Source organism: Carcharodon carcharias, chromosome 13 (genome assembly GCF_017639515.1).
Source record: "Carcharodon carcharias isolate sCarCar2 chromosome 13, sCarCar2.pri, whole genome shotgun sequence".
NCBI lineage: Eukaryota > Metazoa > Chordata > Chondrichthyes > Lamniformes > Lamnidae > Carcharodon > Carcharodon carcharias.
In genome coordinates, this window is record NC_054479.1 from 93432674 (window position 1) to 93454178 (window position 21505).

A 21505-nucleotide genomic window follows, 5' to 3' on the forward strand; every position below is an offset into this window, starting at 1 on the left:
TCCTGGAGGATTGGCAATCCTATTTGCTGGTGGTTCAAATTGATGCATTAGCCTGGGAATTGGCAGGGGTGCTACATTTGACTTCAGTGCTCCTCCACCAGAGAGGGGAAATCCTAGACCATTCAGGGATACCTGCTAGACAGGGCGTTGTGTGGACAGGTGACTAGTGAAGATAGATTGGGCTCAACTGTGTTGATCTGGCAGTTAGATGGCCTGATATTGAAGCCCCTTATGAATGATGCCACTTGGACAAGGTAATTCAGGGCAGCTGCTGTCCATGAAACCATATCCAGCAAGGAGTGAGATGGGAGAACATTGGCAACAGAACGAAAATATGGTGTTGGTGGCTGGCATCTAACTGCTATCTGAAGTGGTGTATGAACACTGCCACAATGTGTCTTCAGTCTCTGCTGGTCCAGGTGGGAGGGCAACATATGCCCTTTTATATATTTTGTGATATGGATGTTGCTGGCATCTCTGGTTTTATTGCTCATCTCTAGATGCCCCAGAAAAGGTTGTGATGGGCCCTCTTCTTGAACTGGCCTAGAGCATGGCACAGTGCTGTTAGGAGGAAGCTCTGTGCTTTTGACCCAGCCACAGTGAAGGTAAGGTAATATTTGTCAAAGCTGTGATGATGTGTAACTTGGTGGTGGTGTTCCCATGAATCTGCTGCCCTTGTCCTTCTATTTAACGGCAGGGTGACCAACGGTCCCAGATCTTCCGGGACTATCCTGTAATTTAGCCTTTTGCCCTGCATCCCAGATAACGCCTTCCTGGGACATGTTTTGTCCCAAAATTCATCTTTCATTCTATTTTTTGTGTTTGCGCATGCGTTGGCCCCGGAAGTACCGTGATTTGTGCTCAGGGCTTAGTAGCGGGTGTCCAGGGGTGGGGGGATGTTCTATCTTGCTTGCGGCAGGTCATGCAGCTGTGGTGGTAGTATCCACCCCCCACTGCCAGCAAACCCCAACCCCCCCCCGCCAAAGTGTGCCTTAATTTATTCCCCAAGAGCTGGTCACCCTGGATCATAGAGGCCCTGAGTTTGGGAGATCCTATTGAAGAAGCCTCGGTGAGTTGTTGCAGTGAGTCCTGTGAATAGTACAAATTGCAGTCCCTGACTCAGTTTAATTTGACAAGGGAACCAGTTTCAGAATAGACCACCAAGACCTTGGAAACCACATGGATACTTAAAAAAAATTAAACTCTCACTGTTACAGCAAATTGCATATGAGCAGTTAACTGGGCAAGTGTAGCTGTTGAACTTGCATGTGTTAATAAAAAGTGAGATCCTTATAACTGCAAGGAGTGAGACAAGAATTGCAAACCTACTTAAGAGTACATGGATATGTTTAAATGAGCTCCACTCTTGGCACAAACCTCCCTTGATAAAGATGTGAAATGAAAACATAGGAGCCAACAGGGACTGGGCTTGTGGACTTTCTACAACCTCCTTTCCCATTGAGTGAGGTTCTGCAGAAGGGAGCAGACCCTGGAAAGCAGCAATCTGCAAATCTATCTTGATTTTCTAAAAGATGGGAAATATGGACAGTGTGTGGTTTCCTTTTTTTAAATCTAGAAGTATGAGGCACTCTCAGAAAGAATTTTCCATGATTCAAAACTGTAAACTTTGTAAAGTTTAGTGTCAACCCAATTATTAAACGCATGTCTAAATCTCCCAAGTACTTACATAGTCTTTATGAGGGGCAATTTTCTTCTCATAACCACACACTACTGCACTACTTATTAGAGCATCTGTTTGTAATGTGTATTTTTCTGGTGCGAAAGACAGAGTTGGCTGGACATCAGGGGCTGCCAATTTCATCTGTGCCAAGATGTGAGCAACAAAATTAATTTTCACAGGTAGGCTTCTCAGGCTCTCTTTTATCAAGCTGCAGAGGAAAAAAATCAATTTTTACTGATCAGTGTCATAGAAAACATGATCAGTATCCAATAAACACTTTCAGCTATACAGGAACATCTCCCAGAACACTAGCTTGAATTTTACTTCTGATAGTTATGCTTTGTGAGTTCACTTGAAATAAGGTATTCTGTTCAGTGATTTTAATGGTGAATAAATATTCATCTTCTGTGTTGACTTCTGCACAGTGAAGAGACTGAGTTGCTAATAGTCTTGCACAGATTATTACAAATTCTGTACTTCTTGCAACCAAGTTTGGATCTCAGTTTTCAATGTCACGTTATGACAATGCTCAGCACAACATCACTTCCTAGACACCAATAGTAAGTGGTTAATATGTTTACAACCAATTCAATATCCCTATATGGTAAACGGAAAGATGGCTGCTTGTTCTGCTGCAGTGGAATAAATCCTTTATTAATCTGTCTTATGTCGAGTTTTAACTTTTAAAGTAACTTTTACGTTAGCTCCACTTTAAACATGGTGTGAGAGCAACTTATGCAGCTTCACCTTCCTATCTCTGCTGAGGGTCAGGAGCAGGACTCACACTGCCACCAGATACATAGGATTGTATCGAATATATGGCACAGATACAAACCCTTTAGCCCAATCAGTCCATGCTGGTGTTTATGCTCCACCCGAGTTTCCTTCCATCTTTTCTCAAGTAAATCAACCATCGTAATCCTTGATTCACTTCTCCCTCAAATGCCTATCCAACTTCCCTTTAAATGCATCCATACTATCTGCTTCAACCACTCCCTGTGATAGCAAGTTCCACATTCTCACCACTCTTTGGGGAAAGAGATTTCTTCTGAATTCCCAATTAGTCACCAAGAAATCTTGGTGGCATCATTATAGCTTTCCCCACAAGAGGAAATATTCCCTGCGTCCACTATATCAGAACCTTTAATAATTTTAAGACCTCTATTTGGTAACCCCTCAGCCTATCAATCGTGATATGTACCCCCATGCACATCTGGTATCTGCATGAATCATATCAGGATTGGAGATGTGGATGGGTCAGTTTAACCTCCAAATTCATGGCTGCAAATGGTTGATCACCCCTGCAATAAAGATCATATTAAGATATATTGAATTTTTTTTCAGCAATGGAAGTGCAAAATCTTAGTTATCACGGATTCCATTAATACAGAGTGCTCCACTTATTAACAGACTGCTCCACATTCCATTTATCATATTTGAATCCCAATGATTCTGTTCAGGTGAGACATTTTTCTTCTAAAAATACTGGACTGTAAAGCATGAATTTGCATAATCCATGCCAATGCAACATTTATGCTTTTGCATATTTTTCAGTATTCCTTTTTCATTTGACTAATTGATTGGGGAGGTCTTCCTGTCATGTGGCCCTAGAAAACCTTGATACATGGTCCCAGCTGTTGTTTTTTTAATTGCTTCATTAACCTGCCGTTTTACTGTATTAATTATAAAGCTTATTGGTTGTGCATAAGTGTGATTGGCTGTGTGGCCTATGGTACAAACGCAGTTTATTAAAAGTATCCACATTGAATTTTGACACAGAACAAGCTGGGATTAGTGGGAAAGTACACAGGAAAAATAAAAGCTCAGCTTTCAACCTTGTGAAGTAACAGGTGGCTTGTGCATCAGAGTCCTTTGGCCGCAAGTTATTGTATACATACTTCAGGTCCTGGACTTCAGCCAGCTCAGGAAGTCCAGCTGACAGCATCTGAACAGGCAAGAATGACAGATCTGTTATTATTAAATTATGGAGTCAGTGTCACAAACTCTAATTACAGACAATGCAACTTCTCTGCACACAGTGGCCAGCTGGATCCTAGAATTATGTCATTTTGCCCTTATGTCACAGAGAGGTGTCAAGGATCTTCACTTGCTTGGTTTGATCTTGATCCACAAAACTTTCTTATTCTTAGGGCATGATGGGGCTTGAACTTGTGTCTGGGACTTCTTGGAGTGGGGCATGTAGTGGTATATGTCATTAGTTAAAGACTTTTTCCTGAACCCTCAGCTTGAATCCATTTTGTGTAATAGCTTGCTGGAAGTACAAGTAGATAACCACCTGCTGGGCAATGGGGCATGTGGAAACTCAGTGAATGGTGGGGCCAACAATGCACCTCCTTAACCAATGAAATTTAAGGTTTGAGAAAGAAATAGAGAAAAAACAGCAAATGGGTGAAATGGAATATGGTCAGGTACAGAAAAAAAGAGATAAAAAGATTGGATTGAGAAAGAATGGAAAAGGAAGGAGAAAAAAATAACACTTAAATCTCCAAAAACAATTTACTACCTGGAAGAACAAGACTACTGTTTAAATTATTATTTTTCTGGGCCAGAGAGTTTGAGTGGCAATCATTAACAATTTTCACATTGTTAAAGCGGTATTCTGTTGTTAATTACAGATTTAACTTCTTGCAGCAGGTTTAACAGGTAATTAATGTCCAAATCCAGCAAGTTCTTAAGAAGAAGCTAAAGGCAAGATGCTGTTTGTGCATAGCAAACGGTTGAGCAGTGTATATTAACCATCAGGTTCTGGAGATTCACGTTACGACGAATCATTTAATTCCATGAATTTGTGGGCCAATTTGTACATTAATTACACCGTGTAGCACTCACTATTTTTCCAGCAAGTTCTCGCCCAATAACACCTCTTTAAATTTATGCCTTCCCTTCATTCTAGGAAGGCAGGACAGGGGATTCAGGTTGAGATTGGGGTTGGGTTAGCTGCAAGATTAATATCTGTGACAGCCTTGGTGGTCTCATGTCTGTACCAGGTCAACTCTGGCTCACTGTTAGGAGCTGGAAGGCTAGGTCTGTCCCCAGGGCCTGGGATTCTCCCCACTCAGCACCAGATAATCCTCCAGTCCAATATTACAGTCAAATGTCCTTTATCCGTCTATCCAAAAACTGAACACATCCAAAAACTGAACGTTCTTTTGAATGGACCTTAACAGGAGCCAACATGAACCTCACCGACCTTTTGCATGGGGAATCTGCGCTGAGCCCAAACGAACCTCACTGACTGGATCTGACCATTCGCATGGGAAGATTAATTGTTCATCTGCGCTGTTTACAGTCACAAGCTCTCACTTTACCTTGTGAATTTTGTAGTTATTTAGTGCTTTTGTGCTTTTATTCCACCATGTCAAAAAGACCATCAGATATCCTTATGAGTAACGGTGAGAAAAGGAAAAGGAAGCATAATTTGTTATCAATTGCGAAGAAAGTGGAGTTGTAGGTAAGAAGTAGGTGTGTGAGAGTTGGCAAATGGAGAAACAACCGAGTATTTGTAGACAATAACTAGCCCAGGCTTGGGCTATTGTAATCTAAGGAGGCCTAGGCCTACCATATATATGGCAGCTATATTACATCCAAACACTGAGAATATGTGAATACTGATATGCGGTCGGCCCCAGGGGTGTCAAATAGAGGATCCTGTATAATGCACAGGATGATCTTAACTGAACAAAGAGTGGGAGACTTACCAATATTCTGTGCTGCTAAGATACATAGATACCCACTGATTTTCACAAGAATCTGAGTGCATCTTTGGGAATCCTTAAGGTTGGCTACTGGCGTCTGCACCTGAGTATAGGTGGCTCTGAAGTATGGGCAGCCACCTCTTCCAAGGGACTACCATCGATTGAGGAAGGTCAACACAGTCAATTGTGCCAATGCTGCCTTCTTCAAGCTGCATCAACGTGTCCTTGACAACAGGGTCCTTTGCAAGTCAACAAAAGTTCTGGTTTATAAGGCCGTTATGTTGACCACTCTCCCTTACTGCAGTGAAACATGGACTGACTAACGATGCCACATTAGGACCTCTGAGAGCTTCCATCAGCAGTGCTTGTGTCAAATCGTGGGGATCAAATGGGAAGACCGCCGGACTAATGTGAGTATCCTCCATGAAGCTACGTCTACTAGCACTGAAACCCTGCTCCTGCGGAACCCACTCCAATGGATGAGCCATTGCGTCTAGATGCCTGAAAACTGCCTCCCTCAGCAGGTTCTCTTCTCACAGCTCTCCCCTGGCCAACACTCAAAGAGTGGCCAAAGGAAAAGGTAAAAGGGTACGTTCACTTTGCACAGGCGCATTGACACCACTGACTAGGAGGAGAATACTGCCAATCACTCAGCATGGCACCACCTGGTCCATCAAGGCACAGGCCACTCCGAGGCCCAGCGACTTGACATTGAGGCGGAATGGTGGCGGCCGAGGAAGGAGAGAGAAACCAACCCAGGGCTGCCTTCTCCACTCCCCTGCGCAACAACGCATCATGGGAGCAAGTTGTTAGCCTGTCACAGTGCTAGTCCAAATCTAGATGCAAGGCAGGCTTTCTGTGTTCCCTTCTTGCTATGCTGAGGCAGAGTTTTTACTTTGATGGCCATCCTGAGATTGACAAGGATGCCAAATAGATTGAAGGAATCAGAAAAGTATTGAATGTCTGATGATAGCTGAAGTATTTGTGAAGAAAAATGTACCCAGCTAAGATTGACTCATTTTTGAATGTTAGTCTGAGTTATGCAGACACCAGCTCTCAACTGTTTGTAAGAAGCTATATGGGTTTTGGGCTTTAATCTAAGGGTGGAGTTGTCCATACCCACTGGTGTCAGGCATGTTTGGTGGCATGAGCGGACAATATGGTGAGAAGGCCAAAAATCCGTTTCATGACATTATGAAACCACTTTGCGATTGTCCACTCAGTCCGTTGATGATGGGCTGCTTTTCCCGCCATCAAACGTCAGGAGCCTCAGTGAAATACACCAGCATATTATTATAAGGCTGGCCCGCCAGACTCATCCCCACCCAGCTGCACCTGACATGTTTCACAACAGCATATAAAAGACATGCACTTGGCGGGGCTGCACTCTGAGGGGAACTCAGAGGTGAGTGCACAGTTACATTGCGCAAAACTTGTGAGGGACGTCTGTTGGACTTCAAGGTTGAGGTGCGTTGTGGGGGGCGCTGGGCAAAGGCTGCCCTACATTTGAGGCGACTTTGGTGGGGTGGGGGGGACAAAGGCTTCCCTGTGGTTGAGGCGGCTTTGTTGGGGGGTGGAGGGCAAAGGCTGCCCTGCAATTGAAGATAGCGCACAAGCATGTGTGGGGCGGTGGGGGATGGGGGTGGGGGGGTGGGTAGGTGAGGGAAGTGGCCATGCATTAGGGACACCTTGTATAAAGTGACCATTACTCTGCAGCTAAGACAGTTCAGACTCAGCCACATTGATATGATCAGAGTTGGGCCTCTAGCTTCTCTGCCCACTCAAGCAACGTAGAGGCATCAAAGTGCCACCAAAGCTCCAGAGCTTTTCACCCCTCGAGTGCAGACTGCAAACTAATGAGCAGTTAGTGGACTGTGGAACAGTTGGACGACTGGGCAAGTTGTACGATCTCCTTGCTAAAGCTGGCTGTGAAGCAGTCACTGGTGGAGTTGCTCACAGCCCCTTGCAATGTCATCATCCCGGTTTGGACCAGTCTCCTTCATGGTTCAAGCTAACAGTGCAGCCTTGCAGTGCGGGTTAGGAGAATGCCTGTGCTTCAGCTGGGAGCACAGCATGCAGTCCAGTGGGCAAAGCTTCCGCCAATCAGTCAGGTGGAGGAAGGTGTTGTTTCGGGCAGTCATGCAGCACCCTAATCTCTGGTCATCCAACTGGTGGCCAGCACTTTCCGGGAGGTGTTAAGGGGCCATCAGACTTAACCAAGAGAGGTTCTTAGCACGCTCATGCTAACCCACATGCCTCTCTCTTTCATCCTTCAGGAGGAGTACATCAGGATCATGGAGCCCGGTGAACTAGCTGTATGCCTTGTGGTGCACAGAGAGTGAAGACAACGGAGAAGAGAGTGACTGAGGTGCCTGGCTGCGCAGAGGGAGGAGCAGCAACCTCTGGAAGAATAGGTGGCTGGGGCTCCTGCATGTGCCACTGAAGAGCCACAGTGAGTTGACACTGGTTGGCACCTAGCTAGACCCAGGGTCTATGGACACTGCCTTTCATTCCTGCAGACCACCGAAAACTGCACATGTCTAGGGAATTGGTCAGTCACAAATGCCAGCTACTGCAGGATTTGGCACCACACGAACATGGAGGGCATCCACTGCCAGTGGCTGTGAAAGTGACAGCGGCGCTCAATTTCTACACCAGTGGCTCCTTTCAGGGCTCCACAGGTGACCTCTCTGGGATATCACATTCCTCCACCTACAAGTGCATCCATGAGGTCATGGATACCATCTTTGCGAGGGCACACAACTTCATGCATTTTCCCTGGGACCAGGAGAGCCAGGATGCAAAAGCGATTGGATTTTCCCAGATCTCAGGTTTCCCACAGGTGAAGGGTGCAATCGACTGCACTCACGTGGCACTCAGATCTCCATCGCAATACGTGGTCAACTATATCAACTACAAGGCATTCCATTTGCTGAATGTGCAGCTGGTGTTCGACCACCACAACCGCATCCTGCAGGTCTGCGCATGGTTTCCAGGGAGTGTGCATGACTCCTACATTCTCAGTCGGTCACAGATCCCTGATGTCTTCCAGGTCCACAGAAGCTGCAGGGATGGCTCCTTGGGGACATGGGATACCCGCAGAGGACGTGACTGATGACACCCATGGGGCAGCCTCAAACTGCAGCAGAGTGAAGGTATAATGAGGCTCATGCTGCAACTCGCAACTTAATAGAGCAAACCATCGGGATGTTGAAGATGAGGTTCCAGCCTGGTGGAGCCCTGCAATATAGTCGACAGAGGATGCCATGCATTGTTGTTGTCTGCGGCGCCTTTTACAACCTGGCGCTGCAACAGGGAGAGGAGCTGGCTGAGGAGGAGATGCAGGAGCTGGTGGTCTCTTCCGATGAGGAGGATGTCGACGGTGATGAGGGTGAGGAGATCCTCAAAGGCAACAATAATGGTGTTGAGGCCCTCGCACTGGTCAGACAAGGCAGGTGCTCTCGGGAGGCTCTCATAGCAGCCAGGTTTGTGGAGGAAGATGACAACATGCAGTGAGGAGACACCATAAGATCATCACATTGCATCCATGAACTTTTGACTCCAGTCTGGCTAACGGAAGCACACATACACTCTGTGATAATGCTCCTGTCATGGAGATTAGTAGAGGCCCTAATAGTCACTCAATTGCAGGAGATTGATGACGACATGCAGCGAAGACACTCCATAAATCTTTACAGAGCCTCTGTGAATATCTGACCCCTGTCTGGATGAGGGCAGCTCACTTGTACTCTGTGATCAGGGTCATATCATAGAGACACAGCCATGGAACTTTAAAAGCACTTGATCCTTTGTCTGCCTTCAGCACCTGAGCCCTTCAGGAGCACAGCCTCAGTGTTCACAGATGCTGAAGAGATGGGGGTCAGCCCCATCTTAAAGGTGCTGAGAGCACACAGAGAGAATGACGGAACTCTGTGACACCTGCCCACGACATTCTGGCAGCAATGACAAGCACCATTGAGGTGCAGGCATCAGTAATGTTTCCGGGAAGTTTGAGGCCGGACCATCACTTTGGTTGGAGGCTGCACAAATCTCAGGGATGAGGCCCTGAACTGAGACACTTGCCTTTATCTTGTGCATAAAGGTTTCAGATCTGAGTGACACAAACGCTGCTCATCAGAAAAAGGAGCCATAGGCAGGGAGACATTCTTGGGAGTTTATTGGCAATAGTGAACATTATGTACAAATGATTAAACACCATGCCCAGGCTGTGCAACTACATGTCTGCCGGATGTCCCTGGAGAGGAAGAACGCGATGTCTGCCGGCACCTTCGAGGCCTTCCATGCCCGGTGGGCACCGTGGGAACTGGGGTGTTTTATTGACCCCCTTAATCACATTTTGGTTTAAAGTTTGTAACTTTCCTTTAAACTTTGTCCTTAGTTTTACAGCTGACCTGACTTAGGGGCTGTGCTTGATTTATCCCTAATTTTGTTAATTTAGTTTAATTGTTTTAGCTCTAAAAGAGTTACATGTCTGCCGGATGTCCCTGGAGAGGAAGAACGTGGTGTCTGCCAGCACCCTCGAGGCCTTCCATGCCCAGTGGGCACCGCGGGAATTGGGGTGTTTTATCGACCCCTTTAATCACATTTTGGTTTGATGTTTGTAAGTTTTCTTTAAACTTTGTCTTTGGTTTTACAGCTAACCTAACTTAGGGGCTGTGTTTCCTTTATCCCTCATTTTGTTGATTTAGTTTGTTAGTTTGGCTTTAAAAGAGCTACATGTCTGCCGGGTGTCCCTGAAGAGGGAGAATGCGGTGTCCGCTGGCACCATCGAGTCCTTCCATGCTTGGTGGGCACTGAGGGGGCTGGGGTGCTTTATAGGTCCTTTTGATCACATTTTGATTTAATGTTGGTATGTTTTCTTTAAATTTTGTCTTTGTTTTTGCAGTTTCCCTTTAAGGGGCTGCTTTTACTTTATCCCTGATTTTTTTAATTTAGTTTAATTGTTTGACTCAAAAGAGTTACATCTTCTTAACCTTCTTAATCCTGACACTATGTCTTGGTATGCCCCCCGGACATACTCAACGGAGGCGGAGGCAGCCTGCTGACACTATGCCCTGTCTGTGATGACCTTGGCAGGTGTCCTCCAGAGGGCCGGGACCTGCAAAGCCCTGGCCTGCTTTTGGGGACTTCTGCTGTGAGGCAGTGGCATCCTCCTCGAACTATGGAGCAGGAGGGGATTCAGATGAGCTGGACACTCCTGGAATCACATGGATGGATGGCTACGGGTGTGCACCTGCTGATCCTCCTCCCTGTGGGTGCTCAAGGGCTCCTGGCTGACTCCTTGAGAAGGGGTAGCTGAAGTGAGATCAAGATGCCCCACACCCATCTTGTATACACACTGTTGGAGGCCAACTATGGCATCAGTGATGGAGTTCACTATGGAGTTCAGCCTGTGCAGCAGTGCAGGAGCAAAATCCTGGACCAAGGTCTCCGTGGCGGCCAACATCCTACCAGTGTTGACCTCGGTGCATTGACATGCCGGCACTATCAACTCAGCCTGAAGGCGGACGGACTCCTCTATTGCACCTTGCGATCTGAGGAGAGCAGCGGGTATGCCTTCCTGCATCAATAGAGATGGAGCGAGTGTAAGCAGGATGCTTGCCAGGCAAGATGATAAGCTTGCCTGGTCTGTGTGGGTAGTGAGTGGTCCCATGGACGGGATGAGGACAATGAAAGTGTGCGTGAGAGGGTGATGTCCCTTGAACTGACAGTGAGATCCCTGTGGATGTGTGATGGGTATGTGAGTGTGAGAGTTGAGAGTGATGAGAAGAGCGACTTATCCTATGGAATAGAGGAGATAATTCATCCTCTTGCGGCACTGGATGGCTGTCCTCTTTTGCAGGGCGTTGATGGTGACCACCACTGCCACAGCCTCCCAAGCCGGATTAGTAAAGTTGTTGCCCATCCTGTGGCCAGACAGTGGGTAGAGAACATTATGGCGAGCCTCCACTGTGTCCAAAAGGCGCTCGAGGGACGCGTCATTGAACCTGGGGGCTGCAGTCTTTTTGTCTTTCAGGGCCATGTCTTCTTTGCAGCAGTCGTGAGCTGGAAGCACTGAGAGGTGTGCACGCAGCTGGACTTTAAATATGGTGCCCGGTGTGATGAAGCGGTGAGATGATGGCGTGGCGGGTGAATGAGAGCCCGCCCGGCATGGAAATGATGTGTTTCCTGGGAATGCATAATTAATGCGACGTGTTTGGGACAATATGGTGTGAAAAGCCATTATTGCAGCCAGTGGGTGAAATGTTGTTTTACCTGCCCACGACCGCACTTAGTGCAAATCTGGGACGATTCTGCCCTAAACTGCAAACAGCAATTAGGTTTCCATTGCTGCTCATCACTTGTGGGAGGGTGGGAAGGGAGCCGATGCAAGAAGACATGTTGGATCTTGTCGAGGGGGTAAGGTGATCCTGAGGTTGCGGGGGAGAATGGGCTTCAATGGGTCAGCAGTGGGCTGGAGTTCTTATTTGGCCAAGGAGTTGTGGAACAAAAATAAAAATGAAACATTTCTTAGGCATAATTTTGATCAGCCTCTTAAACGGCCATTGGTTAGGCGGCCTGGTATTGCACACTCCACCCCGCTTAAGGGAGCTGGTAGCTTTGTGATAATGTCACTAAATGAGTAATCTAGAGGCCCAGGTTAATGCTCTGGGGACATGGGATCAAATCCCACCAAGGCAGCTGGTGGAATTTAAATTCAATTAATAAATCTGGAATATAAAGCTAGTCTTAGTGATGATGACCATGAAACTATCATCGATTGCTGTACAGACCCATCTGGTTCACTGTTGTCCTTTAGGGGAGCAAATCTGCTGTCCTTACCCCCGTTTGGCTTACATGTGACTCCAGACCCACAGTAATGTGGTTGGCTCTTAACTGCCCTCTGAAATGTTCAGTTCAAGGGCAATTCGGGATAGGCAACAAATGCTGCTTTGCCAGCGACGCCCGCATCCCATGAATGGATTAAGAAAAAAAAACATTTGTACATGAAATCAAGGGTCTGCCTACCAGAATAGTACCCTGATATGCAAAGTTAAGCAGTTTTTAGCTCATTTTCTCCTAAGAAGCCCATCAGAAAATTACAACAGGCAGACTTTGGTTGTTGTCAATGGGCAACAAAGAAGCTCCCAATTCTCCAATGATCAGCTGCTGGCCCCTTTTTTTGGGATGAAAAGTGGGTGGCATGAGTTGAAAAGCTCCTCATGTATAGTTTACTTGTTTAGTGGGGATCCCAGTGCTCAGGTTTTGAGCTTCTTCTCTCCTCATCCTTCCCAGCTTCTTCTCTCCCCAGTTATGCAGACTGGTAGACCAATGTTGCAGTCACCAGCTGGTTGAGCCCTAGTGCCAGCCTTTTAAGGATAGAATGGATGGAGTCTCCAACGTAGCCTGGGAATTGTCATTTGGTGTAGGGGTTAGATGGGGGGTTTGGTGGTGGTGGTGGGGTGTGGGGTGTGGGGTGGAGGGGGGGTGGGGAGGTGTCGTGGCTGCGGTGGTTGCAGACCATAGGCTGAAGAACTGCTTATTGCCACCTACAAGTGTTTTAAAGGGAGTTTTAAAAATGGAGGAATGCTGCCCCAAAAGCCTGCCTCCACCAAACCCAGGCAGAAATCTTCTTCCCAAGTTCCCTGCAGGGACCCAAGGATTTTAAGGACCTTGATATTTCATAAACTTAGCAAATTCAAAGCGTTTCCTCCCTTACCAGCTCCAGTAGATTCATCAAGAGTTGAGTGTGTTGTCGGACAATATTGTATGCCAGACAGCTCAGGTCCACAAACCTCTGGAAACGAACTCCATTTTTTCCACCTTCTGTGATGAAATGCTCCATTTCAGAAGTAAATATAAAAGGAGCACGATCCCTAGTTGAAACCATGGACAAAACATTATTAACATATCGCTTGTACTGCTTTTAATTAACAAACTAAATGCATACTTTTCGATAATGATAAGAGAGCTTGCACCCTGCATGACCTCAGGATGCCCAAAATGCTTTACAGCAATGAAGGGCTTTCAAAGTGTAGTCAGTGATGTAATGTAGGAAACACACAGCAAGACCCCACAAGCAGATTGGATAAATGACCAGATAATCCATTTTAATAATGTTGGTTGAGGGATAAATATGAGCCAGGACACCAGGGAGAACCCTCCTGAACTTTCACATTCACCTGAGGAGCCAGATGGCACCTCAGTTTAACATCTCACCCCAATGTTCAGACAATGCAGCACTCCCTCAGTGCTGTACTGTACTATCAGCCAATATAAGTCTCTGGAGTTGGACTTGGCCCCATCCAAGAATGCTTGCAGTGAGCCACAGTTGATAAGTGGTAATTCAAAGCATGCTGAAGAACAAGTTAAATGCACTAACCTTTTCATGCTTCCAATCATTTGAGCATGCCCCAAAATTTTTCCAAAGTCTATGTGGAACAGGTGGCCTGTGGTTTTCAGCATAATGTTGTCATTGTGGCGATCGCAGATGCCCAAAATAAAAGTAGCAACACACCAGCCTGCACAGGAGCTGATAAAGTTTTCCACAGCCTAATTAGCAAAACAGCAATAAATAAAAGAAGCAATGTAAACATTGAATCCAGGGAATGGAACAATTCTTAGTCCAAAACCCCTATCATAGTATATAGAATGTTCATGTGTGAGACTCTGTCTAGTCAGCACATGTGGGGTCATGAAAGCAGCTGCCAGCCATAGGTCAACCAGGCAGGACTGGGCAAGATTTTCTGCAAGAAACCAGGTTTAAACAACATACTGGTCTTGTCTGCCACTGGTTTGAGCTACTGCAAATGTGAGACTGAAGTGACAGGCACCTGTGGTGCCAGCTTTGGGTCACACATAGCATCAAAGTGGTTTTATTTTAGCACGTTTACGGTAATCATCAATAGTAAGACTCGATCCAAAAAGCAACAACTCAAAGACTTTAAAAGTCCCCTCTGCAGTTCTTTTAAATGATTACTTGAAAGATTAATTTAACCTGATAGTCTATGGAAATATCCAGTGATCCCTGACTGCCTTGGTTCACATGATAACATTCTTACCTCTCAAGTCAGAAGGTTGTGAGCTCAAGTCCCACTCCGCAAACTTCAGCACATAATCCAGACTGACACTGGGTTAACGCTGTGGTACACTTCAATTACCAATGTTGTTCTTCACTCAGTCCTTTATTGCTCTGGGTTTGGGTGTGAGGGGTAAGGGAAGGTCCTTTTCTTTGTGCAAGATGCTGGATTCCAGCAGCTGGCAGTGATTGCCTTTTGTTAACTTTGTTAAAAAAAAGTCAACATTTCACAATCAGACATAGCAGCAAATAAAGAACCAGTGGCGATAGCATAGTGGTATTGTCGCTGGACTAGTAATCCAGAGACCCAGGGTAATGCTCAATAAAAATCTGGAATTAAAAGTCTGATGATGACCATGAAACCATTGCCGATTGTTGTAAAAACCCATCTGGTGCACTAATACCCCTCTAGGGAAGGAAATCTGCTGTTATTACCTGGTCTGGCCTACATGTGACTCCAGACCCAGCAATGTGATTGACTTTTAAATGCCCTCTGAACAAGGGCAATTAGGGATGGGCAATAATTACTGGCCAAGCCAGCAATGCCCACATCCCATGAATGAATTAAAAAAAAATTCTCATGTATAAATTTGGTCCCAGTATTCAATTTCATTACTTCCACGTGATATCAAAACGTAGCTGAAGGCACTGGATACTGCAAGCGCTATGAGCACCGACAATGACCACATCTCATCCACATCTCATCTGTAGGACTGAAGACTGCCGCTCCAGGCAAGCTGGGCTCCAAGTCACGCTGTTCCAGTACAACTACAACATTGTTATCTACTTGACAATGTGGAAAATTGTTTAAGTATGTCCTGTCTACAAAATATATGAAAAATCCAATCCATCCAATTACCACCCTATCAGTCTACTCTCAATCATCAGCAAAGTGATGAATGGTATCATGGACAGTGCACTCAAATGGCGCTTACTTGCCAATAACCTACACACTGATGCCTGGTCTGGGTTCCACCAGGCCCACATGATTCCTGACCACATTACAGTCCTGATTCAAACATGGACAAAAGAGCTCATCTCAAGAGGTGAGGTGAGAGTGACAGCCTTTGACAACACGGCATCATTTGATCATGTGTGGAATCAAGCAGCCCTAGCAAAACTGAAGTAAATGGGAATCGGGGGGAAAACTCTCCACTGGTCAGAGTCATACCTAGCATTAAGGAAGATGGTTGTGTTTGTTTGTGCTCAATCATCTCAGCCCCAGGACATCACTGCAGGGGTCCCTCTGGATAGTGTCCTAGGCTCAACATCTTCAACAGCTTTATCAACGACCTTTCTTCCATCATAAGGTCACAAGTGGGGATGTTCACTGATGATTGCACAATGTTCAGCACCATTCGCGACTCCTCAGATACTGAAGTAGTTCATGCCCGCATGCAGTGAGACTTAGACAACATTTAGACTTGGACTGACAAGTGGTAATGAACAAACATGCCGCACAATTGCCAGGCAATGATCATCTCCAACAATACGGAATCTCCCCTTGACATTCAATGGCATTACCATCAATGAATCCCTGACCATCAAGATCCTGGGGGGTTACTGTTGGCAAGAAACTTAACTGAACCAGCCATATAAATTCTTTGTCAACAAAGGTAGATCAGAAACTGGGAATTCTGTAGTAAGTAACTTACTCCTGACCCCCCAAAGCCTGTCCATCATCTACAAGGCACAAGTCAGGAGTGTGATGAGATACTCTCCACTCGCCTGGATGAGTGCAGCTCCAGCAACACTCAAGAAGGTTGATGCCATATCCAGGACAAAGTAGCCTACTTGTTTGGCACCCCATTCACTCTCTCCACCACCAACGCACAATGGCAGCAATGTGTGTACAATATGCACAGTGCACTGCAGCGATTTGCTAAACCTCGTCTGACAGCACCTTCCAAAACCACAATCTTGGTCACCTAGAAGAACAAGGGCTGCAGATATAAGGGCGCCACCTGCAAGTTCCCCTCCAAGCCACTCACCACCCTGACTTGGAACTATATCGCTGTTCCTTTACTGTCACCTGGTCAACATCCTGGAACTTCTCCCTACCAGCACTGTGGGTGTACCTACACCACAGGGACTGCAGCAGTTCAAGAAGGCAGCTCACCACCACCTTCTCAAGGGTAATTGGGGATGGGTAACAAATGCTGGCCTAGCCAGAGACTCTCATATTCCATCAATGAATAAAACAAAAGGTATTGAGCCAGTCTGATGTATCAACCAATAGATTCAACATTTTCCAATAGTTGAAATGTATTGTTTTATTATTACCTTTTAGAAAATCTCAGCAAGTTAAGGCTGGTATCAAAGACCGATTCATTGGAACTGGCAAGAGCTTTGGAAAGCTTGGAACAATGCAAGACCATTTGATCCACTAGTTTTAACCCATCTATTTAATGTTCTGAGGGAAACATCTGCATAAATACCCTCTAGTCCTCAAAGATTATCAAACAAAATTTCCACAATATTCTTCCATCCACACACCTTGACTCTCAATGTGACTTAATACCCTTCATTGGCAAAATTCTGCACCTAGACACAACCACTCATTAACAAAACAATTTCTATTCATATAGCACCTTTAACACAGTTACAACATCCCAAGATGCTTCACAGAAGCATTATTAGACAACATTTTTCACTGAACTGAGTACAGAGATATTACGATAGGTAACCAAAAGCTTAAGCTGGAATTTTCCAGCTCCATTAGCATCAGGCATCATGGCGTGCACGGTGGGTTGGGGTGGGGGGGGTGGTGGGGAGGTGTGGTACATTATGGCGAGAAGGCCAAAAATTGGTTACATGTCAGAGTGAAAGCTCAGTAGGATCATTCCGCCACGGTGGAACGCCAATTCCGCTGGAGCAGGTGTGAACCTCATTTGCATCCCAGTAATGGGATGCAAACTAAGGCCTGACTGGAATCGCACCCCCACCCCCCCGCCGCAAAACTAGATTTATCTTTTCACCAGCGGGGTAAACACGCTGGCCCAGAACACGTCTGGACAAGTGTGATGTGCAGAAGTGGGGACTTACTATTAGGACATTGCTCAGATTACAGGCGTCCGAGAAGCAGAAGGTGCTGGAGCCCTGTAGCTACCGGACCCTAGAGGAACACATGCATCGCGTGCTGGGTGGAGTCTCATGGACATGGCTCCACTGTGAAGCAGCTCATGGAAGGTGGGAAGTCTCCATTGATGTCCTGGGTCAGCTTTGGAACATCACGGACTTGGCGATGGACTGCTATGGATGATTGGCGAGGGGGATGGAGGAAGGTCCAGCTGTGAGTGGGAGAGGAAGGTGTACTGGAGAGCGGGGTGAGGTTGGGTTGGAGTGGGGGCCAAGGTGTTGGAAAGTTGAGGTTGAGGGAGGGGGGAATGAAGGTGTCAGGGAGTGGTGAGGTTGAGAAGGGGGAAGAGGGAGTATGGGGGGAAGACGGTGCAATGGGGAGAATGCGGCAAGTGGGGAGGTAGGTGTAAGGGAGGAGGAAGATGTAGGTGACGGAGTTTGGAGAGAGGGAGGAATTCAGAGGGAAGAAGAAGTTTGGAAGGGGGAAGGAACTCCAAGGGGGAAGGTGTCCAGGGGGAGGAAGGAGTTTGGGGGTGGGGATGAAGGTATCCGGGATGGTGGGAGGAGAGAGTTCGAAGGAGGTAAGGTGTCCGGGGGGAGGAGGGAGTTCGGAGGGGGGAAGGCATCCGGAGGGGACTAAGGGTAGAGGAGGGAGTAAGAGTGGAGGAGGGAGTAAGGCAAGGGGAATGTTCAGGTGAACGTGTAAGGGAGGGATCTACGGAATCAATGAATGCCTCCTGGAGAGTGAAATGAGGCTGGGCGTGGTAGGAGGGAATGGTGATTATGAGAGGGGGAGAGGTTGCTGGGAGGGTGACAGTGCATCAGTAATGATAGAAGGGATGGTGAGAGTGGTTGGTCAGGACTTGGAGGCAGACACGGACCCTGGGGCTGGGAAAAACGAGGTTGTGGAGGTCAATGTGTGTCCGGGTGGGTTTCTCAAGAAGGGAGGGAACATAGACATCCTGGAAAGACAAAGGTTCAAGCTGGTAGGTGACGGTGGGAAGGTGTACGGTGATGCAAGGGGGAGCCAACAGTGATGGGCAAAAGGATGTGTGTGACTGGGGGAGGGGAAAGTACGAGGGTGCTAATCAAAATCTTGACTATGACATCGTTGTCAAAATTGAAAGTAAACGGAGCCTCGTGTTAGATGAGCACAGGTGCTGTATGGGAGTGTGATCAGTGGGTGGGCGGAGATACAGGTCGGCTCAGATGGACAACTGAAAGAGAACCCTAGCAGGCAGCACTGAAAATGCTCGGGGCAGTGAGATGAGTGTGATGGGTGAAGGCTCCGCGTGCATGGGAGAGTGCTTGCACAAGACTCAGAGGTCCTGCCATACACACACACTTCTCCCTCCAGAATCACTTCTGAGCTGGCTGCGGCAGCTGAACTGCTAATGGGGGGAATGCAGGGTGAAAGTGAATATATATTCAGATTATAAAGTGACAAAATGTGTTCAGCCATGCAACCATTTGTGATCAGAATTTCTTAGCTTTTTCAGGCCTATCATTTCTTCTAGGTGCTGCCCTGACATCCGTAGCAGAGGCAGAGACAGCCTGTGCAATGTTTGGCCCCATTGCCTCTGTTGACTTTGGCGTGGGTCCTCTGGGGAGCCGCAGCCTTGAGAGCCTTGATTTGCTTTGGCTGTCCTCCTTGGGCCAGCTGCTCTTTCTGCTTGACAGAGGATGAGGTTGAGGGGGTCACAGGCAAAGGGGACTCAGAGGTAACAGACCAGGGGTGTCCAGCTGCCGCTCCTCCCCGGCCTGACAGCTTGAGGAGAACGAGCACCTGGAGGGATGTCGAGGTGCCCCATTTCCCTCTCATATTGCCACTGCAGGGACTCACCCATGGCTCCCGCGATGGAGTGCAGGTCTGCTCGCATCTCCGCGTTCTGCTGGACCAGGTCTCCATGGCACCCAGCATCCTTCCAATAGAGCCCTCCATGTGCACACATATGGGCACCGCTGCATCAGAGAACAGGTGGGTGCACTCCTCCGACTCGTGTGCCACTCTGTTGAGGACTTCCAAAAGCTCTGCGTGATGCTCCCTCACCTTCTGCTGACTCTCCACAATGAATTGGAAGGTCGACTCCAGAGGATCATCATCTGACTTGGACCTCACAGAATCCTCTTCCCCAGCAGTCCTCCAAGTGCTTAGGAGCTTGGCTGAACCTGCCTCCTCCTGCTGCAGACCACCAGAGCCTGCTCTAGATCTAGGTCCTACTGAGGTGTGTGTCTCTGTGTTGGTGGAGGGTGTGGGTAAGCGCTGTGACAGATCTTCCAGGCTGTTTTTTTCCTAGCTCTTCACTGGAGGAGATGTCCTCTTTGCTGGAGCTGAGGATGTGGATGGAGCTGAGGGACAGGCTGAATGAGGGTGTTGGTCGTTTTACAAAGCTCCCTGTGAATCAAAGTAGAGATAATTAGTGCATGGCAGCAGAGTCAAAAGCAGGAGAGAGAGCACTCACATTTGCATTGACAGAGGGATGATGTGGTGCAGAATCCTCAGGTGGGTGTTCACTGCTGACCTCACCGTCACTCCAGGCACAGTCCACATCCTCACCCCGATAGTCAGTGCAATGGCATGCTCTTAAAGTGAGTGAGGGGCTTAATGTGGGCTTGGAGAGGTCTTAGACCTCTCCCTGCTGTTGTGAGCCAGCTTCTCCTGCATGAAAACAGATGGAGAGAGTGTGAGCAGGACACATGGCACTGGGTGGAATGTTTGTGTGGTGAGTGGAGCCATGGACAGGATGAGGATGCGAGCTCCAGAGGATATGAGCCTGATGGAGATGTGAGGGTGTGTGTGAGAGTTAGTGTTTTTGTGCCTTGAGGTGTGAGATCCCTGTGGATGTGTGATGGGTTTGTAAGTGTGAGAGTTGAGAGTGATGAGGTGGTTGACTTACCCTGGAGGAACAATTGACAGCATTCCTCCTCTTCCTACACTGGATTGCTGACCATCTCTGTGCTCTGGTGGCGTTGACCGCTGCTCCCACCACACACCCCAGGCCGGATTGCTGACTCTGGTGGACTCCTACAGTCAGAGTGGGGGTAGAGAATATCGTAGTGGCCTTCTACTGCGGCCAGCAGGCACCCCAGAGAGACGTCACTAAATTTGGGGGCTGCTGTCACCTTTGCTTTCGGGGCCATCTGTCGCCTGGAGCAGTCCTGGTCTGAAGACATGAAGTAGGCAATGCATTCTGGTGCGCTTTAAAGGTGGTGCCCGGAGTGAGGAAGTGGCTGAGACTACAGCATGGTGGGAAAATCTGAGCCTGCCCACCAGCCGTTTCCCGTGAATGCATTATTAATGAGGTGGGAAACTTTGGGAATGGGACAATACTGCGCGAAAACCCGCCATTGCGGCTGGCAAGTAAAATTAGTTTCTGCCCGCCCGATATCACACTTTGTGCAAAGCTGGGATGATTCTGCCCTCAGTCAAAGGTGTAAGTTTTACGGAGCACCTAAAGGTTGAGATTGAAGGAGATGGGTGGACAGGTTCAGGGAGGGAATTCTGAAGATTAGGTGCTGGGCAATTGAATGCATGGCCACCACTGATGGAGCAATGAAAATTGGGGTGAAGTTCTAAGGCATATCACGACTAATGATTTTTTAAGTATAGTCGCTGTTGTTATGTGGGCGAAGGGAGAAGCAAGTTCCCACAAAAAACAATGAGGTTATTGATCGGTTAATACGAGGGCAAAATGCTGTGGATGCTGGAAATCAGACAAAATGTCATTCACCTGAAATCTTTAACTCTTTCCCTCTCCACAGATGCTGCCTGACCTGCTGAATATTTCCAGGATTTCCTGATCAGCTAATATGCTAGGATAGCTGTTCTTCTTTGAATTGTGCTGTAGGATTTTTTATGCTGACCTGAATCAACAAACGTCTGGTTAATGTCACTTTCTGGAGTCAGTTGGTCAAGCAGGCATTTAACCAGCTGCTTTCAGGAGTTAAGTG

General features: G+C 47.2%; 1 protein-coding gene across 1 annotated transcript in view; it reads right to left on the reverse strand.

Moving 5' to 3' along the window:
- Nucleotides 1–21505, reverse strand: part of LOC121285481 (phosphatidylinositol 4-phosphate 3-kinase C2 domain-containing subunit beta-like) — a 247697-nt gene that overhangs the window by 50113 nt on the left and 176079 nt on the right. Inside the window, exons 25-28 of the mRNA XM_041201950.1 lie at nucleotides 13781–13950; nucleotides 13118–13274; nucleotides 3517–3626; nucleotides 1688–1889 (exon numbers count right to left, since the gene is read on the reverse strand). Of these exons, the coding sequence (XP_041057884.1) occupies nucleotides 1688–1889; nucleotides 3517–3626; nucleotides 13118–13274; nucleotides 13781–13950 (639 nt within the window). The remainder of the gene's footprint in view (nucleotides 1–1687; nucleotides 1890–3516; nucleotides 3627–13117; nucleotides 13275–13780; nucleotides 13951–21505) is intronic.